This window comes from Lissotriton vulgaris, chromosome 7 (assembly GCF_964263255.1).
Source record: "Lissotriton vulgaris chromosome 7, aLisVul1.2, whole genome shotgun sequence".
NCBI lineage: Eukaryota > Metazoa > Chordata > Amphibia > Caudata > Salamandridae > Lissotriton > Lissotriton vulgaris.
In genome coordinates this window covers 424,799,653-424,820,044 of record NC_141695.1, presented here as the reverse complement: position 1 = coordinate 424,820,044, position 20,392 = coordinate 424,799,653, and the positions used below count along the sequence as shown (strand labels likewise).

General features: G+C 41.8%; 1 protein-coding gene across 3 annotated transcripts in view; it reads left to right on the top strand.

Annotated features, from left to right (window-relative positions):
• Window positions 1–20,392, top strand: part of MAMSTR (MEF2 activating motif and SAP domain containing transcriptional regulator) — a 246,401-nt gene that overhangs the window by 194,894 nt on the left and 31,115 nt on the right. For 2 of the 3 annotated variants that reach the window (XM_086930406.1, XM_086930408.1), the window contains 2 exons: window positions 10,314–10,797; window positions 19,003–19,673. The exons of the other annotated variant lie outside the window; for it this stretch is intronic. In XM_086930406.1, coding sequence (XP_086786532.1) covers window positions 10,314–10,797; window positions 19,003–19,033 — 515 coding nt within the window. In that variant the 3' untranslated portion in view covers window positions 19,034–19,673. Of the gene's footprint in view, window positions 1–10,313; window positions 10,798–19,002; window positions 19,674–20,392 lie in introns of those variants that run through there. 3 annotated transcript variants of the gene reach the window in all.

Sequence of the window (20,392 nt, the reverse complement as noted above, 5' to 3'; positions counted from 1 at the left end):
AATGATGTGATCACTGCTGACAACATTGGATGGGGTGGCCACAACTGCGACACTGATATTACAAGCTTGGGATGATTTTCGTTCAACATAAGTAGCTCTTGTTACATAAAAGGTTGTAGATCCCTGACTTAACCATTCGATTTCATCGCCCTGCTCACAAGCTAAACAGTAAGTAATAACCATTTTAAGGAATGCCTGAGGGACATTGCAGGCTGGATGGACAAAAATTGTCTCAAGCTAAATGCAGACAAAACCGAGGTCCTGTTTTTTAAACATGGCTCTCCTCCACGCCTTTGGTGGCCGGGGGAGCTGGGACCCCCTCCCAGTACTAAGGATTGGGTTAAAAACCTGGGAGTGAGATGGGAGAAGGATCTCACCCTCAAAGCACAAGTCAGGCACATTTCCGTGGCGTGCTTAGGAAAAACTGAGAACTATAAAGACATTCTTACATTTCCTCCCAGAAGAAATCCGTAGGATTACGGTCCATGCCTTGGTTACCTCCCAACTAGATTACGCCAACTGTCTTTATCTGGGGCTGCCAGCTCATCTGACCCATAGATTACAGATGGTACAAGGTTAATACGTAGGGCTCCTTTTCGTCAGCATATTTCGCCGCACTTGTACAGCTACACTGGCTCCCAGTGAGCAGGAGGATTGCGTTCAAGGCACTAACCTTGGCTTTCTGAGCCTACTATGTCAAAGGACCGGGCCATCTCAGGGCAAGGCTCATTCCCTATCACCAGGAGCGGAATTTGTGATCAAATCAACAGCAGCTTCTCACTATCCCCCGTTTTACAAAAATGAGACAAGGAGGTAGATCTTTCACAGTCAGGACGTCCAAACTATGGAACTCCTTGCCCAGCCACTTACATGGGCTGGAGACGGAGCAGGAGTTTAGAAAAGCACTTGTAACCTGGCTCTTTAGGCTGGGGCAGTAATTAGCAACTGGATTCTGAGTTTGGCTAGCCTGCTAGTGTGGTACACCTCACCCGAGGTAGCTGAGCACTTTATAAGCTGACTTTCATTCATTCATTCATATGGTTGAAATTGGCCTGTTTGTTTGTCCAAATAGAAATTCAGAGGAGGAACGGTGCTAGTTTGATAGAAGTCCTGGCAGAAAAATGCAAAAGTGATTTTCTTCCTGTTGCATTTTTGCATATTTTTGATAACCTCAAATGGCTGCCCCAAAAGATAAAATTGTAACACACTTGCATTTGTAAATTTTGAGGATAGGCAACACAGACATGTTTCTCACCTTTATGACTGTTATTTTATGTTATGTTAGCCGGATTTGTAGAGCGCACAGATGCCCCAGCAAAGGGGCGTCCTGGCGCTAACAGAACAGAAAAACCGGACAAAAGCGATAACAGAACTCAAACACAACAGCACTAGGGGGCTGGGGGAAAAAGGAAAGTTTTTACAGCCTTCCTGAATGACAGAAGTCCGTCAATAGCACGAATATGAACAGGAAGGGAGTTCCATCACTTGGCAGCGAGCACTCTAAAGGAGCGGCCGCCAATCCTAGACCTCTTGAAACGCGGCACTATAGCCAAGTGGAGACCAGAGGACCTCAGAGACCGTGCTGGAACATATGAGGAGATGAGGTGCTCCAAGATCTGAGGGTAAGAATGTTTAAGGATTTTAAACGACAGACATAGAGACTTAAACTTAATTCTCTGAGCAACAGGGAGCCAGTGGAGCTTGTGAATGTTTTTTTTGGCTGAGCGAAATCTGGGTAAGCCAACCTGAGCCCTGGCGGCAGCGTTCTGGACGTGTTGGAGTCGAGAGAGTTCAGCCTGATTAGCTCCCAGAAGAAGAGAACTGGCATAGTCTAACTTAGACAGAATTATTGCTTGTACAATGAGCTGTCTAGTAGGCGCGTCAAAGAATTTAAAAATGGATCGAAGCTGACGCAAAGTCCCAAAACACGTGGCAGCAACCTTTTTAGTGTGAGTGGAGAAGCTGAGTTGGGAATCAAACCATACCCCTAAGTTTTTAACCTCAGTGACAGAGATAGGAGTAGGACCGAGCCCAGAAGGCCACCAGTTGTTGCCCTATAGATGAGTCTGTTTCCCAACAATGAGCACCTCTGTTTTCTTGGCGTTCAATTGAAGGAAATTGTCAGTCATCCAGCGAGCCACAGAGATAAGCCCCTCGCGGAACTTAGCAGCCTCAAGATCGGAAGCCCCACTTATGGCAACTGCCAGCTGTGTGTCGTCGGCGTAGGACACCATAGTCAGGTTCCCACGCTTGGCGACAGCAGCCAGCGGCTGCACATAGGGGTTGAATAAAGTGGGGCTAAGAGCCAATCCCTGCGGGACTCCCTGGGCAATCGCATAAGGTTTGAATTCAAAAGGTGGAGTGGCAACCTTGAAGGTGCGACTAGATAGAAAAGATCGAAACCACTCAAGTGCCAAATTGTCGACACCCGCCTCAACCAAACGCCGAAGTAAGATATCGTGGGAGACAGTGTTGAACGCGGCACTGAGATCAAGAAGAACCAGTGCCGCAGTGTAACCAGAATCAACCAACATGCGAAGATGTTCAGCCATAGAGAGAAGCGCAGGGTCGGTACTATGACCGGGCCTGAAACCATTCTGCGATGGATCTAAAATATTTGCAGAATGGAGATGGTTAGCTAAGATGGTGTTGACATAGGCCTCGGTCAATATAGCTGCCCACGGGAGGAGGGAAATGGGACGGTAATTCTCCAATTTTTGTGGGTCCAGAGCATGTTTTTTTAAAATGGGAATCACCTGGGCCTGTTTCCAAGCGCCAGGGACGGAGCCTGAAGATATGGACAAATTAATGAGCTCACATAGCGGGGGGAGACAGAGGGAGGCAGATTCTCTAAATTGAACAGGTCGTAGCGGATCCTTAGGAGTACCTGATTTAACTTTTACTACAAGTTTATTAAAATCCTCCATAGAGAGCTCTGGGAGGTAAGATAAAGATAAAATAGTTTTTGATGCAGATATCATTTTCTGCGAAGACCCTGTGGAGCTGGGAAAGGCACGGTAGATACCCTCCACCTTACCGATGAAAAAAGCAGCTAAATCCTCACAATGGGAGGAGGAGCAGATCTCGGCGGCTGATGCTCTGCTAGTAGTGAGATCCTTAAGCACCTTAAAAATGAGTTTGGTAGGCTTGGTACTAGCACTAAATTCACGAGAGAAATAGGCGGCCTGAGCCCTGCAGATTGCTCTATGATACTTCTTAATAACAGCGAGGTACTGAGTTTTTCTTTCAGGTTGGTATGATTTACGCCAGGCTCTTTCGGCTTGTTTGCAAGATTTTTTTAAGAGCCGAAGCGAATCATCATACCAGGGGCTGGAATCGGTACGCCGCTGTTTACTCTCAGCGATAGGGATCAACTTATCCAAGGCTTTAGTCAGCCAGTTACAATAAAGATCGTAGCCAGACTCAACGTCAGTAAAAGGGCCCAAGGGAAAAGCACCAAGAAGCTGATGAAAATCATTCAGTTTCAATTTTTTCCAAGGGCGTCTGAGAATAGTAGGAGTGGGGGCTATGGGAGGTAGATCATTCAGCGTGAGATGAAATTCAATTAAATGGTGGTCCGTCCAGGCCATAGGCCTCGGAGACAATACCTTAGCCATTGCAAGGTTAGTAAAAAAGGGGTCCAGAATATGACCGCCAACATGTGTGTGATGTTCGACTAGTTGGAATAGCTGAAGAGCCTCCAGATCGGCAAGAGTGCTACTGGAAGCCGAAGGATATGGAGAGTCAAAGTGGAGATTAAGATCCCCGATAATGCTGAAATTAGCAGCTTTAGGGCCAGAGAACTAACTACATCAGGAAGAGCAGCCCTGAAGGCAGCATCCGGGCCCGGGGGCCGGTAAATAAGTAGGCCAGAGAAAGTAAACTAACGGGGTATTGCCCGGGCACCGGGCAATACCCCGGTGCGCCTCACAGGTGGGACGCCGGTTTAGGGCCCCCAGGGGCCGTTCTTGTAACAAAATCGGACGAAAACCGGCCCTGGCAAAGAGCTCAGCAGCACCTACAACCCCCGGGGGCGGCTGAGCACTTTGCCAGGGCCGGTTTTGGTTCCCAGTCCGGCCCTGGGCAGTCCCAAAAAATGTAGCCCCTCTTTCGCAGCTCATGCCCTTTCATGAAACATCATTTGGTTAGTCTCATTGGACTTATTTTTAGAGAAATGTTTGGTGACCTCAGCATTTTAAAGCTTATAAAAGTAGTATGATTTGTGAAAACGAGAAGCACAGCAGTTTAGCCAGGTGGGTGAGGTGAAATAACATGTCCCTAAGGACTAGGTCAAAGATCCCTCCCCCCACAGATTGATTATAACGGAGACACCTGTGCGACATACAAGATAAGTCCAGGAGCTCCCTGTTTCGAAGGTGACCTCTAAATATGAACAATCATATGTGCTCGTATTTGGGTTTACTTTAAAGCTGATTTTGTTTGTTAACCTTAAGCTGTTGGTTACCACAGGACCTTGCAATGAGTTTTAGAGGCGTTTATTTCAAGGTACAGGTTATCAGGGTGGGTTTGGGATTAGCATTTGGCCCGGGCAGTCCCAGGGCCGGACTGGCCGTAGCGGGCACCGGGCAATACCCCGGTGCGCTGCACAGGTGGGACGCCGGTTTAGAGCCCCTAGGGGCCGTTCTTGTAACAAAATCGGACGAAAACCGGCCCTGGCAAAGAGCTCGGCAGCACCTACAACCCCCCGGGGCGTCCGAGCACTTTGTCAGGGCCGGTTTTGGTTCCCAGTCCGGCCCTGGGCAGTCCCAAAAAATGTAGACCCTCTTTCGCAGATCATGCCCTTTCATGAAACATCATTTGGTTAGTCTCATTGGACTTATTTTTAGAGAAATGTTTGGTGACCTCAGCATTTTAAAGCTTATAAAAGTAGTATGATTTGTGAAAACGAGAAGCACAGCATTTTAGCCAGGTGGGTGAGGTGAAATAAAATATCCCTAGGGCCTCAATACCTGATCTCGCTAGGGTTGCCACCTGGCCGTTTTTAACCAACATGATCTGCATTTTTATTTCCTGATCGGTGCGAAAATGAAGAAAATCACAAAAAGTCTTTATTTCTTCCTTCAACAGTATGCATTTTGAATAGTCAACGTAAGGTGAAAGCACTTTAAAATGTGTTTTAAAGCTGCTATACTCATCTATGACTAAAAGCTAAACTAAACAACGACAGAAAAGCCATGTCAAAAAATAATATGGCTATTGTAGTATAAAGAGTACTCTCTAATTATCAAGCGGTGGCCTTTGTAGAATCTGATAACATAAATAAATTGCTGGTTTTTCTAATTGCTTTTTTGTAGTTTTAAATAGAGTGAACTCAAGCGCAAATGTATTTTTACTTCAGGTACTCAGAGATTAAGTGATTTGCCCAGAATCACAGGATGTTGAGCTGATACTGGGACTAGAACCTGATTTGCCACTTCCAAAGTCAGCAGGTTTGGCTGAAAGGCCACCTACTCTCTAGTTTAATAGCAGCTTAATAAAGGTTGCCTCCAGGATGGCTTCCCTTACTTCACTCCCTCCCCAGCCCACCATTGCTTCAGGGTGATGGCCTTGCAGTGAGGAGGTCATAACAAGGGGCATAGCTGCTTATGCTCCAGTGGGGCCTGGGTTGCAGATGGCCCTTAGCCAGAAAGCCCCGCCTCCCCAGCGAGGTTCCTGCATACTCCCACCCTCCATTGTCTGAATGTGATGGCTTGGCAGGGGATGGATCAGAGGCAAGACACTGCTTCTGGGCTAAGCCGCCCCCACGGGGCACCAAGGTAAGAGTGTCCCAACAAATGGAGCAACACCTGGTCCCCAGAAAGGCCGATTGTCACACTTACCACCCTTGCCTGCCCACCTTAGCCTGAAGTGCAATGGCTGGGCAGGGCATGTTCTTGAAAACCCCACTCATGTGTCACTGATAGGCACCAGCCCTTCGGTCAGAGCCTGTCTACCCGCCTTCCAAATTCGACCCTGCTTGTAACTGGATGCCCTTCTGAAAATATGTTCCTTTTTGTGGGGCTCAAAGTTCCGCTATGACTGTTTCACTGAAGTCCTTAGTACCTCCTTACTTTCTTTGTGGAGTTTTGATATGCCTTCCTTACTATAACTTAGAGCCATCCTCCAAAGAAATGTCCTTGTAGTTCAAAATCCTGTTGAATCTAGTCTTTATTGTTTTCCTCACCAGATTTCTCAGAATTGCCAGAAGGTGGATGGTGGCTGCACAGATCTGGTCTTACAGACATTCATTTTGTGACTCAATTTGAACCAGAACTGGAATGGTACACTCCTTGAATTCCCTGAGCTTCGTATTATCATCTTGCAGTGCTGTCGCTGAGGCCTCCAGCTAGCCAATCCTTATCTTATTATTCTGTACTGTCCCCTCTGTTTAGCATTGTTGCTGGTGAATGAGGCCATTTTCGTATTTGAAGCGATTGCCTTTTTGATATCTGATGTAGCTCACAGCAGGTCTCTTAGGGCTGACAGGATTAGATTCCCTTGGAGACTTCCAACCATCATCGTCAATAGCAATGTCTATCATCTCCCTTACACTGCCACCTACTCGGATGGCATTATGGAAGATCGAAAGTCAAGTGGATCTTTCTTGCTTTTCTTGTTGTTTCTTTTGGCGGCATGGCAAGTGCTGTGCTACAGGAGGCTCTCTAAGTGCAGGTCTCAAAAGTTTTGATATGGCCTCCAGGACCAGCTGTCATGCCCTCTCCCTTGGGACACCCCTAACTCTTAGGCTCTTTCTCACTTCTCCGGTCTTTCGCCACAACGCTTTTTATCCACTGGGAGGTGCTGGTGTCCGATTCCGGTACTTTGCAGCTCCTAATTCTTGGTATGGGTCACTTTTAAATCAGCAGGGTCACGATGGAGGTCTACTGCTATACCCACTTTCGGCAGCATTCCCACTGCTAGGTTCCTGGAGTACTTGTGCAGCAATCTTGATGTTGTCAGGGTCACAGACGTTGTACTTCTCATTTTTCTAGCTGATACGAGGAAGAAAACCTCACAAGGTGGAATCCTCCAGCAGAACTCAGGAGAGCACTCCCCGTCTGCTCTTGAACCGAAAGCAGTTTCGGGCCTGGAGGAGTTTAGCCAGAGTACTAAACCAGCATAATGTGCTCCAGCACCTGGCCATCTTGGGCCCCAATATATATATTTTAAAGTACATTTGGTGAAATGTGGGCTATGAAAATCTGGTCTGAAGGGGGAGGCACAAGCATTTATTGCTGATGTGAGTTCACCTCTCTCATTCCTAATGACCTTTTCAGATGTATCTTCTTATCGGTACATCTTTGCACTTCACTTCTGATTTTGCTTCATTGAATAGCCGTCCATACCATTTATTTCATTTTCAAAAAAATGATTTAAAGATATACTTTTATTCAGAGAAAATGTTCAGATTTTCAACAAAAAAGTTATTTAATTATATACCCAAAGATTAGTTTTAAAAAAACCTGTGAAAGGGACTTAAATGGTAAATAAATATCGCACTGGAAAAGAATATATGTTGGAAGCTTAAAATCTCAAAAATACTAAGAACTCACTTTTGTATCCTGTGGATATGGATTGCTGTGGATGTTCTGATTACATTCCTCTGGGAAACAGGACAAACCATAGATCTACGCTGCCTTTTAAAATCACTTTGGGTTTTTAAGATATCAATCGCATTTGTTTTACAATATTTGAGAAAAGCTCGCTAACGCTGAGAGACTGGTGAGAGGAGCATCTGTTTTTTTTGTTTTACTTGCTGCTAGCATCGCATGTAATTTTGTACAAAGGTAATGATGCTAAAGTGCAAATACAAAAGTAACAAATAGTATCACTTTCCTCACATACATGCAGTTTTATATAGCACAAACTTGACTGAGAGGCATTGGGATGCTAAGCATGAGCACCAGATCATTTTACAAAAGGTCGGATTCGTTTTTTCGTGTTTTTTAGGTTCAGGTAGATTAGGTAATTTACCCAGAATCACAGGATGTTGAGCGGACGCTGGAACTTGAACTGGTTCAGCAATTTCGAAGTCGCTAAAGGCCCCAACCTCTCTCTGTTGACTGCAATAACTGATATCGGGCAGGCAAAGGGGGAGAGAAGACGTTTATTTATCTTTGCCTGTTCTATGGCAGGGATGGGTAATAAATAAACTGAGGCACTCCTAGTTGGCCTCACCAATCCCCACCGCTCCTATTTTCCAGTGCGCTCCCCTGCCCAAGTCCTTTTCACAGCAAATGCTAATGACTTCCCATTAGCAACTCCTTGAGGCATCTGTCACACCCGGAAGTAGCCGGAAGGCAGGGACAGCCCATGCAGGGATGACCAGGAGCAGCCATTGTCACTTTTCTCTGAGAAATACCCGGCTGTGCATCTCTTCACTGTTAGTGTAAGTATGCTGGTGTGGGCTTGCAGTGGAAACGGCCCAGGTGGTGGGGCTACTTATTCCACCAAAAGAACGGCCCACCTACTGTCCTGAGCCACAGGCCCATCGACCCAAGCCTAATTTCCTGCCATGCCAATCAGAGGCTGCAGATTATCCATGAACTTGACAACATTATCGAGTCCTCTCAAACCATTGGGGGTGAGGGCAATTAAGACTACATCATCTGCATATAACAGTGCTGAAACAATCCAGGGTCCCACCTTTGGCAGGTCCTTGCCAATGGCCATCAGAAAATCGCTCAGCCCATTTATATACAGAATACATATATTGGGAGCATTGAATCAGCCCAGTCGAACACTTTTGGTCAGCCCAAAAGTTTCAGTACATATTCCCTCAGACCCATATCTCACAGAGGCAGTCACTCCCCTAGTTAAGATAAGCTTATATGTCCCAGAGTGCCCCATTACTTTGATCAGTTTACCTGGCCAAAGCTACTACCGATATCCATAAAAGAAAAGCATAGAGTTCCTTTCTTGACTACATGTACTTTAAAAAATTAGATGCAAGTTCAAGCATTGCTCCTGGGTCCCCAATCCTGCTCTAAATCTAAAGAGCATCATATTAATAACCTTATTCTTGTTTGCCCAGGCCTCAGTTCTATGAAGAATAATACATCCTACAATTTTAGCCTCTGAATCAATTAAATACATTAGTCTATTGCACTTAAGATCTATTTATTTCCCTTCTTATAAATAGGAACAACAGTAGTGGCCTACCATGATGTTGGAATGCTGATGCTTATTTCAGTCTTGATGACATTAGTTAAGATGGGCCCCCAAAGTTGTGTTTGATTTATACAAGTCCATAGGGACCCCAACAGGTCTCAGGGCCTTATGAGATGGATTAGCATTTATGACGTTCATAACCTCCTCAAGTGAAAAACAGGAAGTTTGTGGGGGCCTCCTGCATATTATTATCCCCGTCTGCATCAAAAGAATAGATATGACTAAAGTGTTCCACCCAACCTTTGGGGCTGATATTGTGCCCTGCCCATTTGAGTTATCAGGACCACTTTTGTTAGTGTTTGCAATTTTCCAAAAGGTGAGGCACCAGCATCTTTGTCTTTGCAAGCGTTGACCATGTTTTTTCAGGTTTCTTCCTTTGTTTCTGCTTTCTGCATCCTAATAGCCAGTTTATATATGGCTCTAGCCTTGACAATCTTGTCTTGGGTTCTTGGAATGTCATTTAGGGCTCAATATAGCCTACTGTTTGCAGTTCTACATTCTTTATTAAACCAACTTGGGGAAGGGCTTTACTTGGTTGAGGTGAATCCCGAAAGAGCTAGCATATTAGAGCTATTAAGCTTAATAAAGCCACCCGGATAGATTGGGGAGCACGGTTAAGAGTCAGCAGGCAATCATTAATTAGATCAAAATTGTCTTTAATAATGGAGACAAGCAGGGACAGGAAATATACACGTCTCCATCTAGGGGCCGATTACGATCTTGTTAGAAAAGCATTCCTACCGAATCGGATCCGGAATGCTTTCCGAACGACTCGGATCGGGGTAGTCTGAACAAGCAATTAGGATGCATATGGATGCATCCAGATACAATTCGGTCAGACTCCCATTGACTTCAATGGCATCCTGTGTTCAGAACGTAAACACAGGCTCCCATAAAAAAACGGGTTCTTGGGGGAAAGTCATGAGATTTCAAACAAGTGAGAAAGGCCAGAAATGAGGAAAAGCTCTGAGGCAAATAAACTGGTAAGTGATTGGAATTGTATCACTACCCAGTTTCTAGATATGTGCTTCACACTGATTTATTGCATTTTGTTTGTGTCCTCTACAAAGCTGATTGGTGTGAAAAATTGTCTATTGGGAAACTGTAACTTGCCTAACGAATATTACTTTTTATCATTATAGGAGAGCTTTTGCCAACAGAAACCATTGTGACAGAACCACCCAAAATAAAAGAGGAGCCACCTGAAGACCAGTTTCCTTGTTCACAGCCACAAGGGAGTCCTTCCAAGAGGCCACGAAACAATGATTATCTTTCAGCACCAGGCCCACCACCCAGCCTCATGGAATTCCCTATCTCGGCACAGTATGACTTTCTCTCAACCCAGGACAGTCTCTCAATGGTATTTTCCCCTTACCAGATCGAGATGCCCCCATCACCGGATCGTCAGCAGAACAGAACCAGCCAATCCTCTTCTTCATCCTCTTCAGCATCTTCTACTTCTAAGGCAACCTTTGACCCTGCAGATTGGTTGGAGGCCCTAACTTCAGGATCCACTTCTGGATTTGGGCCCAGCAGTCCTGTTGGAACCAGCATCTTCTCCACTGACTTCTTCGATTCTCCGGACCTCAGTGTGAACAGAATGATTGACCTCATGGTGGAGCAGTGGTAAACACAGAGCTTTAAAATGAATTCAATCACATATATGGGGGACATTAAACATGCTTTCTCATATCCTACTGTCTAGTAGAAATGAAAGAAAGAAAGATAATCTTTCTTCTTATAGGCGTCTATCTCCTCAGATATGTGGGAGAAAGGAGAAAAAGGCAGCACAGAGAACCCCTCTCCTAAGCCCCAGGACAGTTAAAGGGTCATTGTGGAGAAGTACACTGTGGTTACCACTTCGGATGAAACGATGTAGGAAGTTCTCTGCGAGTCTGTCACCCCTACACCAAAGAACAAAACAAATATTGTTTTGAGTTGCAATTTAGAATGAGGAAACAAAATGTTGAGGGCTAAACTATTACTTGAAAAGGGAAATGCTAATTCCAACCACACATGCAACATGTGGGAGTACAGATCCTCTATAAGGTTACAAATATATTAGTTTAGCTACAGAACATCTGCTTTGATGCCTCCTCTGCACTTTACACATACCTACCAAGGGTGCCTTATCTTGCCTGATGCAATGTCAACCCTCAAAGTTTGCACACATTAATCAATGTATTACAGTGCATGATGGTACATTGCCACATCACTAACTGGGTTAGTAGTAAACCTGCACAATGCAGGCCTACCAAGACCATTGAAAGGCCTTTTGATGGTAGCTATGGAAAGTAGATCTTAATCTATATTGTGGAAATAATACCAGACGTTATTCCAGTTCGATGCCTATCGATCAGTTGATTACTCATTTCAAATGTCCTCTAGAGTTAAATCAGATGAAAATAAACCCAGAAAGAATTAAACCCGCCTATCATTGAATCTTAATATGCAGTCATTCCTTCAATGTACCTGAATATCCTGAATTGCATCCTCATTTTTCCATCATTCCTCTTGTAGGCCCAGCAAAATATATCAGTATTACGGATAAACCTGTAAAACAGCCCAGTCAGCTACTTTGCCTGCTACATCTCTACAAGTCCAACCAGAGTGTGTCTGTTATTATAGCTCATAAAGACAGAGTTTAACCCAACAGTGTCTAGAACTGTTATATCAAATGTAGAAGTCTACAAGACCTATGTTTATACCTGTGAACGTGATTGTAATTTAAAAATAACTTCAAAATCAGTTTGTAACATCTTGAAATGAGAAATAGTCAATAACTAACACAGACCACATATATATATTAAAAAAAGAAATATATATATATATATATATATATATATATATATATATATATATATATATATATATATATATATATATATTTATATACCTTGAGTTCTAAAGGCAAACGAATGCCAAGCCGTATTTCTGAACGTCCTCTTCTCATTTAACAAGTTTATATTCAAGCATCTCTTCCTCAGTAGATTATGAGCTAAAACAGGTTGAGATAGACACAATGAGGTGTGCAAGACAAGAAGCCATAATACATATTATGGTAATCATTTTATCTACAACATGTCTACCTTCCCTTTAATGTGTTGTCACCAAAACCCTGTTTCGTCTTAGCTTTCTCCCGCGAGCCATCTTCATTGTTGCCTGATGTTTCGGGCTTATCATTAATCGTGCCTTAAGTAGCAGCTCCATTACCACCTGCACCCAACTACTTTGAAAGCCATATTCAGGAATATTGAAATCCATGAGATTCTCAGTCTCTAAAAAGCTTGTAGTTTTCTATATCATGTTTGATCCATTGCCTGGTTATTGTCAACTGTTTTTATTAACCATGTGTACTACTATATATTTGTATTGCTGGCAAATCTATCACATGTTAGAACTCAGTGCAGTAAATTAGCTTGGTAGCCAAGCTGTGTGCAATGACAAGAGCTTAGCATTTAGGAGTAAGTACACTTGATTAGTAACTAAGTGACATGACTAGTATTTTATGTTTGAAGGCCACTGACAACAATATGACAAATTAGTAAATCATGATTTATTTACCTTATAAACAAACGATCAAAAGAGGAACTACAAGTAGAAAATACGCAAAAAAGAGGTTGTTTACTTATAAATATGCAAAACATAATTAACATATGTCAAAACATCAAGCAATTTGCACACATGGTTTTGTAAGCACCTGTGTCTATTCCTTTTCGAATCTTAAAAATCAAACACAAAGGCGGGCATTCTAAACATGTTCTAGCCCTATTTACAGGAAATTGAGTGGGGACAGGGAGAACGAAGATTACTAAAATACTAAAGAAACAGACAAAGTAGAGTGAACAGGGTTAGAAGAAAAGAGGGTAAATGGCTAAAATTTAAAAGGGGATAGGCATTCAAATAAATACAGAAACTGTAGCTGCTGTGAGCACTGGTTCACTAGCCTTCCGTAATATCATTTGGGATTCACTTCTCTGGTTCTCATACTGTACTTTCCCTGATAGTGGCATACCCAAAGAGATCATTCATCTTACTTATATTAATTAATTTATATATTTCTATTGCAAGATTTGGATGTTAAATCTCAAAAGGTTAAAGGTGCCAAACTTCCTAGTCTTTCTGTCCCTGTGTAAATGTTGTAATTGTTCTCAACACCTCTCACAGTGTTTTTTTTTCATTCATTAACATATGAAGTAGGTATGGTACCCTCTAACATTTGGCCATTGCATTTTCTCAATGCTCATATTTACTCAGGCATTGATAGCCAGTTGATCCTGTGATATCAACATGCAATACAATGTGCACTCACTAGCATATGGCCTGGGTGGGTAAGGCTAGAAGCTTTTAGAGCAAAAGGTGAAATTCTAAAATAATTTGTTATCCATAGAGAGGGCTTCCCTTTCAATAGCAGAAACACTGGAGCAAGAAATATGGTTACAGTTTCCCACTTGGCATTTATAAATCAAATGTATGGCCAATCCCTAGCCTGTCTTGTCCACATAGCTACTTTAATTGAGTGTTTAGACATGGTGTCTTGGGAATGTGCATGTGCACAAGCTCTACTACCACAATATTGGTTGTTTAATGCACCTACCATTTTTAGCATTTGTTATGCTTTCACAATCGGAATGTAATATGAGGGTGTCCTGCAGACTACATTCTCATACATACTTTACTGTGCCCCTAAAAAACAGAATCCCTTACCTGACAATTACTACACATCCTTCCTCAACTTTGAACCTAGGTAAAACCTTCAGGATATTTAAAAAAGCTGGTCAGTGGTCAATTTTTGTTTGTTTTCCCCAGTCATCGGACTACCAATCAGAAGTTTCAGATTGACCAGAACAGTAGGACCTGATATTCCACTAATGGTTCTTCTATGTTCTTTTAAATAGAGTTTAATTGACATTTTAACTAAATTTACGAAGAAATCACATCTCTGGTTTCGTGCAAAATCATCTTTCCTCATTACAGGCCAGCATTCTACAAATTAACTGTTAAGGATGACACCCATAAGGAAAACCACTTGGAAGAACCGGAGCAGTACTGCTTACTAAATACATCTTTAAACAAGAAAGGCTTTTGCTTTACATATGAAATTTCCACAACTCTAAAATATAAACGGAATATGAATATAGTTGTATAAAAAGTATAGATTAAAGAATATATGTTTGCTATAAAATACCAATCTCAGAATATCCAATTTTCAAAAAAGTGAAAACCATTTGCTAATGTGATAACATTTCACAAAAGAGGTGACTCTTTGAGGAAATTGTGACAGCAACACATTCATGATCTACTAGTTCTCAAAGACAAGGTAGCTGGAGGTCTCAATTTTCTTTAATTATCCAAGCGGTGGAATTTTATTCTAATGCCAGTGCTGAAATCTGCCTGGAAAATTAAAATTAAGCAATCATTAGCCATCAAAAGACTATGAGTAAGAAAGAGTGTTTAGATGAAAGACTCTAATTGTAGTAGTCAATCGCAAGTTGTTTTCATGTCCAGTCATACAGACAGGAGTAAGAATTTTGAAGGCAAACAGCCTTGTTCTGTTCCTATAGATCATCTCTCTATTTTGTGATCCGATAAAGCTATTGCCTTTTGTGTATCCGGCCTGGTGGGAAAACAATATATCACGCTCAAGACATTATATACTGTAACTCGTGCATTCATTCCCTATTGGTGTCCGCTTTTAAAAAGTTGCGTACATTATCAAGCCCAGCTAAGAGTTCATATGTCACCAAAAAATTCACAATATCTCTTCTTTGAGATAATGTGACCCAGTCCTGTGAAGTGGCTTTGATGAATGTCCTACAAACTAACAATAGAAGTCAAAGGAATAAAAGGCTGCACCCTAACTCGCTTTAGCAGAAGTAACATACAATATTTTATCCTTCAGACTACATATTTTGTATATCCTAATGTGGTTAGGGTATCATGAAAAGCTATTAGAGTGCATATTCCAGTTGATCCGTAAAGATTCATTTCACTTTATTCGACAGTTTAGTCATAAAATCAATAAAACGTACAATATTATAAAATGTGAAACAAATAAGAAAAGACGATCTGCACAACACTATCCAAATAAAAAGTAATTTCATCACAAATAAGCCATGAGAAGGTGATAAAAGTAAGAATAATTTAAAACAAACATAAAATACAACGAACACGGAAACAGCAGAATAAAAGCCATGTAGCCAGTCCTTTAATTAATCTTATCTGTTCGATGGCCATCAGACAATTATAAAGAATATCAGACAAAGATGATAGCTAAGTGACCATTCATTCCTAACTCGAAAACAACTAAGTGCAATTTATATCAATGTACTTAGTTTCACCAATAATGGTATTAAGGAGATTCAGTGGCAGCTGTTAAGGCCCTGGCTCCAATGACCCATATTTTGCCCAAAAACTTTGCAACTGCACATGTTTAGGCCTGGTTACAATGTGATTTTAAAATTCTTAGAGGAGCTAGGCTAATTCATCCCAATAGCCTCCAAATTGCATTGATCCAAGTCAGGCATATAGCGACATAGCCAAAACAGGCAAATAAAACGTGGCCAATTGTTTCAGGGGAAATGTTGCAAGTAAGGCATAGTGTATCATTACCCGGGGCCCAACTGATGGTAAATGTTTTAAGGGGTAATGAACCAACCCTGAATTGAAAATATAATTTCCCATTTAGGGGTGCTACAATGGCATTCCAATAGGATTCCAGTGAGGAATTACATTTAAAATAAAAAAAAGACCAAATAAAAGGATGGTCAAGACTAGCACTGACTTCATTTTCATCAACCCATTGCCAATAATGTTTCTTTAGCAGTTCAGTAGTCAGAAGTGAACTAGAAAGGGGGTTGTCCCAAAATATCCCAAGTCCTACAGCCGAGAGTAGCTTTTGGACTTGCTTTAACCAGGATATTTGGTGGAATCTATCAGACTCCATCATAGCCCCTGGATACCATATAGGGTGATTAGCCGCACTTTATAAATCCTGATTTATTGATTGATGTTTGAGCCGTAAGGGCCACAACATTCTGGGCTAATTCTAGTTGTGGCCATAGCCTTCGCCAGAAGAGCAAAGGGTGGAGAATGACTCGATCAGGCAAAAATATGCTTGCCCATGTCCATCAGTAGGGGCTTAGTTGGAGTGCTTTGGGGTAGCCTGACTAAGTTCTTTTAAAATATATTTTCTGAGGTGTATAGTGAGTCTAGTTTAGAAAAACCCAACAGCTCAGAACCATAAAGGACGGAACTGACAGCTTTGCTGTCATATATCCGCAGTATGGTGCAATTAGTTTGGTAAGGGATCTGCTTAGTTCTCTTACAATAACACCTGTTGTTTGACCATGTTTGAGTGTCAAAAGTTCTACCTGATATTTCCATGACAAGTTGAAAGCATTGGTAATGCCCAGATAACTGAATACCTCTACACTTTTAAAGGGTAAGCCACGCAGTTCCAGTCTGCCTCTAAACGATCTATGTTTGCTAAGCCATAAGCTTGGTTTTTGCAGAGTTTATTGCTAGACCCCGGGACTTGCAATATTCCTCAAATATGGTTAATGCTCATTGAAGGCCCCTGGGGGTTTTCAGTATCAATATCATCTGCAAATAGCAATATAGGTGTTTTCTTGCCAGTCAGAGATGGTACATTAATTAAAAAACAGAAAAGGTGCCGGACGATGTCGTTAAGATATAATGAAAACAGGGTGGGCGCCAATACGCAACCTTGGCAAACACCTTTATTGATAGGAAATCGTTCAATCACATGACCCTGAGGCCCCCAACTGACCTATGTATCATTCCCCTGCATGTAAACATATCAATAAACTCAAAAGAATCTGGGGATGCCTCCTTGGGACCAGATTAAAGGCAGATTTGAGGTCTACAAAAGAAACATATACATTGTCCCTGCCGACCACAACTGTCTTCCAGTAAATTAAAAGAATGCAAAAGACTTGGTCTAGTGTGGATCTCTTTTTTCTGAAGGCTGCCTGGAAAGGGTATATACTAGCCTTATGAGCAATCCATTCCTCTATCTTACAGAGAACCAAACAAGCAAACATTTTATGTACCCAATCTATCAGGCTAATTGGCCTGTAGTTTAATGGAAGAGCTCTATTCTCATTCTTGTATATCAGAATAACCTCCACACCCTTTGAAGATTCGGGTACGGGGCACTGCATTATAAAATAGGAGGATTTACTTAGACCAGCTGTGGCTATCTGACAAAAGATGTCTCCTGGGATACAATAAGATCCTGACACTCTTCCACTAGTTATAGAATCCAAAACTAGGGATGTGTCTGGTGAATAGCAGATAGAATCAGAGACAGCTGTAATGTCATCAACATGGTCAATCCCTGACACGTCATTCAAATCATTAGGAGCGATCGTTGATTAATATAACTTTGAAAAACGGTCAACCTAAGACGGTGGAGCAATAATATTCTGAAAGATATCTGGAAGACATGTCCCTCGGGAAATCCTGTAAATCTATGCTTAATTGCTATAAGATGAGTGGTGACTCCACTACTTTGGACCAATTGATGCCCTGCATATCATTCGAGGGAATGTGTGGGCTAATGTGGCTTGGACATTTATTTGTCTAAGACAAAAGGAAGCCATAAGAAGACTTAACAGATCATGGTCACTTTCAATCTAGTTTATGACCCTCGTATCCACTAAAGAAGACCATAAACAAATATCTAATAGGATTAATCTGTGCGGCTTGAGTGGATAGAGTTACTATAGGTGTTAACTTCCTGCCAATTGGAGGGGGCATTCTCATCTGTGGCTCTTAAGACGAAGTCCAAAATGAAGGCCTTAAGCTATAAGGCTGCCTCAAACCACCTTTGTATAGGTGGAAGATCGAGCTTTGGAATTCCCCATAACTCATCCTTGTCACCATTTCTAGAGGAATCACCCTGGCCAAGGGTATGAGGTGGTAAAATTACCCTCTAGTATCAAGCTCGAGTATGAATGGTGGGCTATCAGATATTTTTCTAGGGTTGAAATGGTATGGGATCTTAATCCTCCATATATACCCCTCTGACATAAACATTGAAGATGTCAATGTCAGAAGGCCTCTCCTTATATACCCTTAGTCGAATGGCTAGAATGTCAAAGGAATCAGCATGTAACATTTGAATGTTACAATCAAGATCATATCTGACCCAAATGGTTAGACCCCCATCAGGCCTTCCAACAGGTCCACGGTTGGCAGGGATAAAATAATTTAAATAGCCCAATTTATAAGCCGGCTTCAAACACCAAGTTTACCTTCTTTTCCCATGAGTTTACAATTTTGAAAAATGGTGTACGTTTTGAAAAATGGCTTACAATATCAAGCCCAGCTAAGAGCACATATGTTACCAAAACAATCACATTATCTCTTCTTTGAGACGGTGTAAGCCAGTTCTGTGAACTGGCTTTAATGAATGTCTTACAAACTAATAGAGGTAAAAGGAAACAAGGGTTGGGTTTTATTAGAAGTAACATATAATTGTTTATCCTTCAGACTTCACATTTTGTATAGCTCAATGTGACCAGGGTATCAGGGAAAGCTGTTCGTGTACATATTCCAGTTAATCAGACCGTTTCTAGTGGGTTCCATTGAAATATAGGGTTTTGGACATACTTAAGAACACAATGCACCAGTAATCAATTAATAAGGACTGCCATTAGAGGAGGGATGATGTTCAAGCGGGAAGTGGTAACTTGGTTGTACTGTTTGAACTGACACATCCAGTAATACCTGGTCATTCCATTTAATGCTCCTCCCCCATTCCCAGCGACTTCACCACTTCAGTTTTCTTTTCTTTCACCCCAGGAAGCCTGATTTCGACGTCCTTTGTGTCTAGTGAGGAGTGGGAGATATGCCAGCAGCAAAAACAAAGAAGTTCCTGGAAAGAAAAAACTCAAAGAGGAAATAAATCCAGGAAATATATATTGCAAAAGAGAGATTTCGGTTTACCACCAGGAGACACAAGACAGGGAAGAACTCAAGACATTTTCTTTCCATTGGCAGAAGGATAAGGTGCAGTGGAGTGAGTAGGGTGGTAAAAATAGCTTTTAGAAAGCAAACCAAAAAACTAATAAATATCATGTGATGTATTAGCAAAAAGAAAGTTATCTTCTATTTCCTGGTTCACTTTTGCCTCCCCAGATATCCCACTCCATTTCAAATCATGGCATGTGAGTTCAAACAGCACACAGTCCACTTGGGCCTGCCCCTCTATCCAGCTCCATTTTCCAGTTTGTTGTGGTGGTGGGACTAAAGACTGTGGAATAATTTGAGCATTACAATCTCATGTGCATATTGATTCTCCAAAGAAATCATTAATTAACCAGGGCTAATGGACAATGAGGACGCCCAACTCACATCAAGATTGAAAAGTTCAATACAAAATTTAATATATATTTAAAAAGTGCTGTGTATGATATATCTCTGGAAATTAATATATTCTTCAAAGATAAATTAAACTGTTTCCTATTGTTGCATTCTCGTTTGAGTTTCCTCCTTTTTTATTATCTTGTGATGTTACATGTTGGTTTGGTTGTTTCAAGCGAAACAGGGGCTTAGATGATAACTGAGGTGCCCAGGCCCAGGGACATCTTACAATGAAGAGGCGTGATTGTGGGTGATATTCTTAAAGCACACTTTTAAATAGTGTACATTCAGAGAACCACTACACAAAATGGGCAATGAGAGGAATTAGGCAGTCTGTCAAAGGTCCTCTCAGGTCCAATATCTCCCCCCAAAAAGTATGACTTGGAAAGAAGTTAGCTTGTCCAAAACCACGGATAGTAGACAATTTGTGAGTACAAATGTAATTCTTTTTCGGGATACCAGATCCTCACGCTCCAAGGCGACATGCTTCATCATTGGGTTGTGCTCCATGTTGGGTGGAGGGTTCCTAATGAAGCACTTTTAGGAGATCTTTTTTAATCATTCATTTGTGGCTCACAAAGACTCAGTAGGCGATGGCCCATTAAAGAAATATTATGAGGGAGTATATGAAATTATTAGATTAGGCTGAATGAGATAAAATTGTCTATCGATAACCAATATTACATTTTTATTAGTTGAAACTGGAATCTATGACAAGATTAAAAAGACATAAGGGACTTGCAGGAAATAATCATCCAAAGAGTCCCAGCAAAATGGTTGACATGTTTATTGCCAAAGAAAAGCTCCTTAGGTCTGTACCATGGATTGA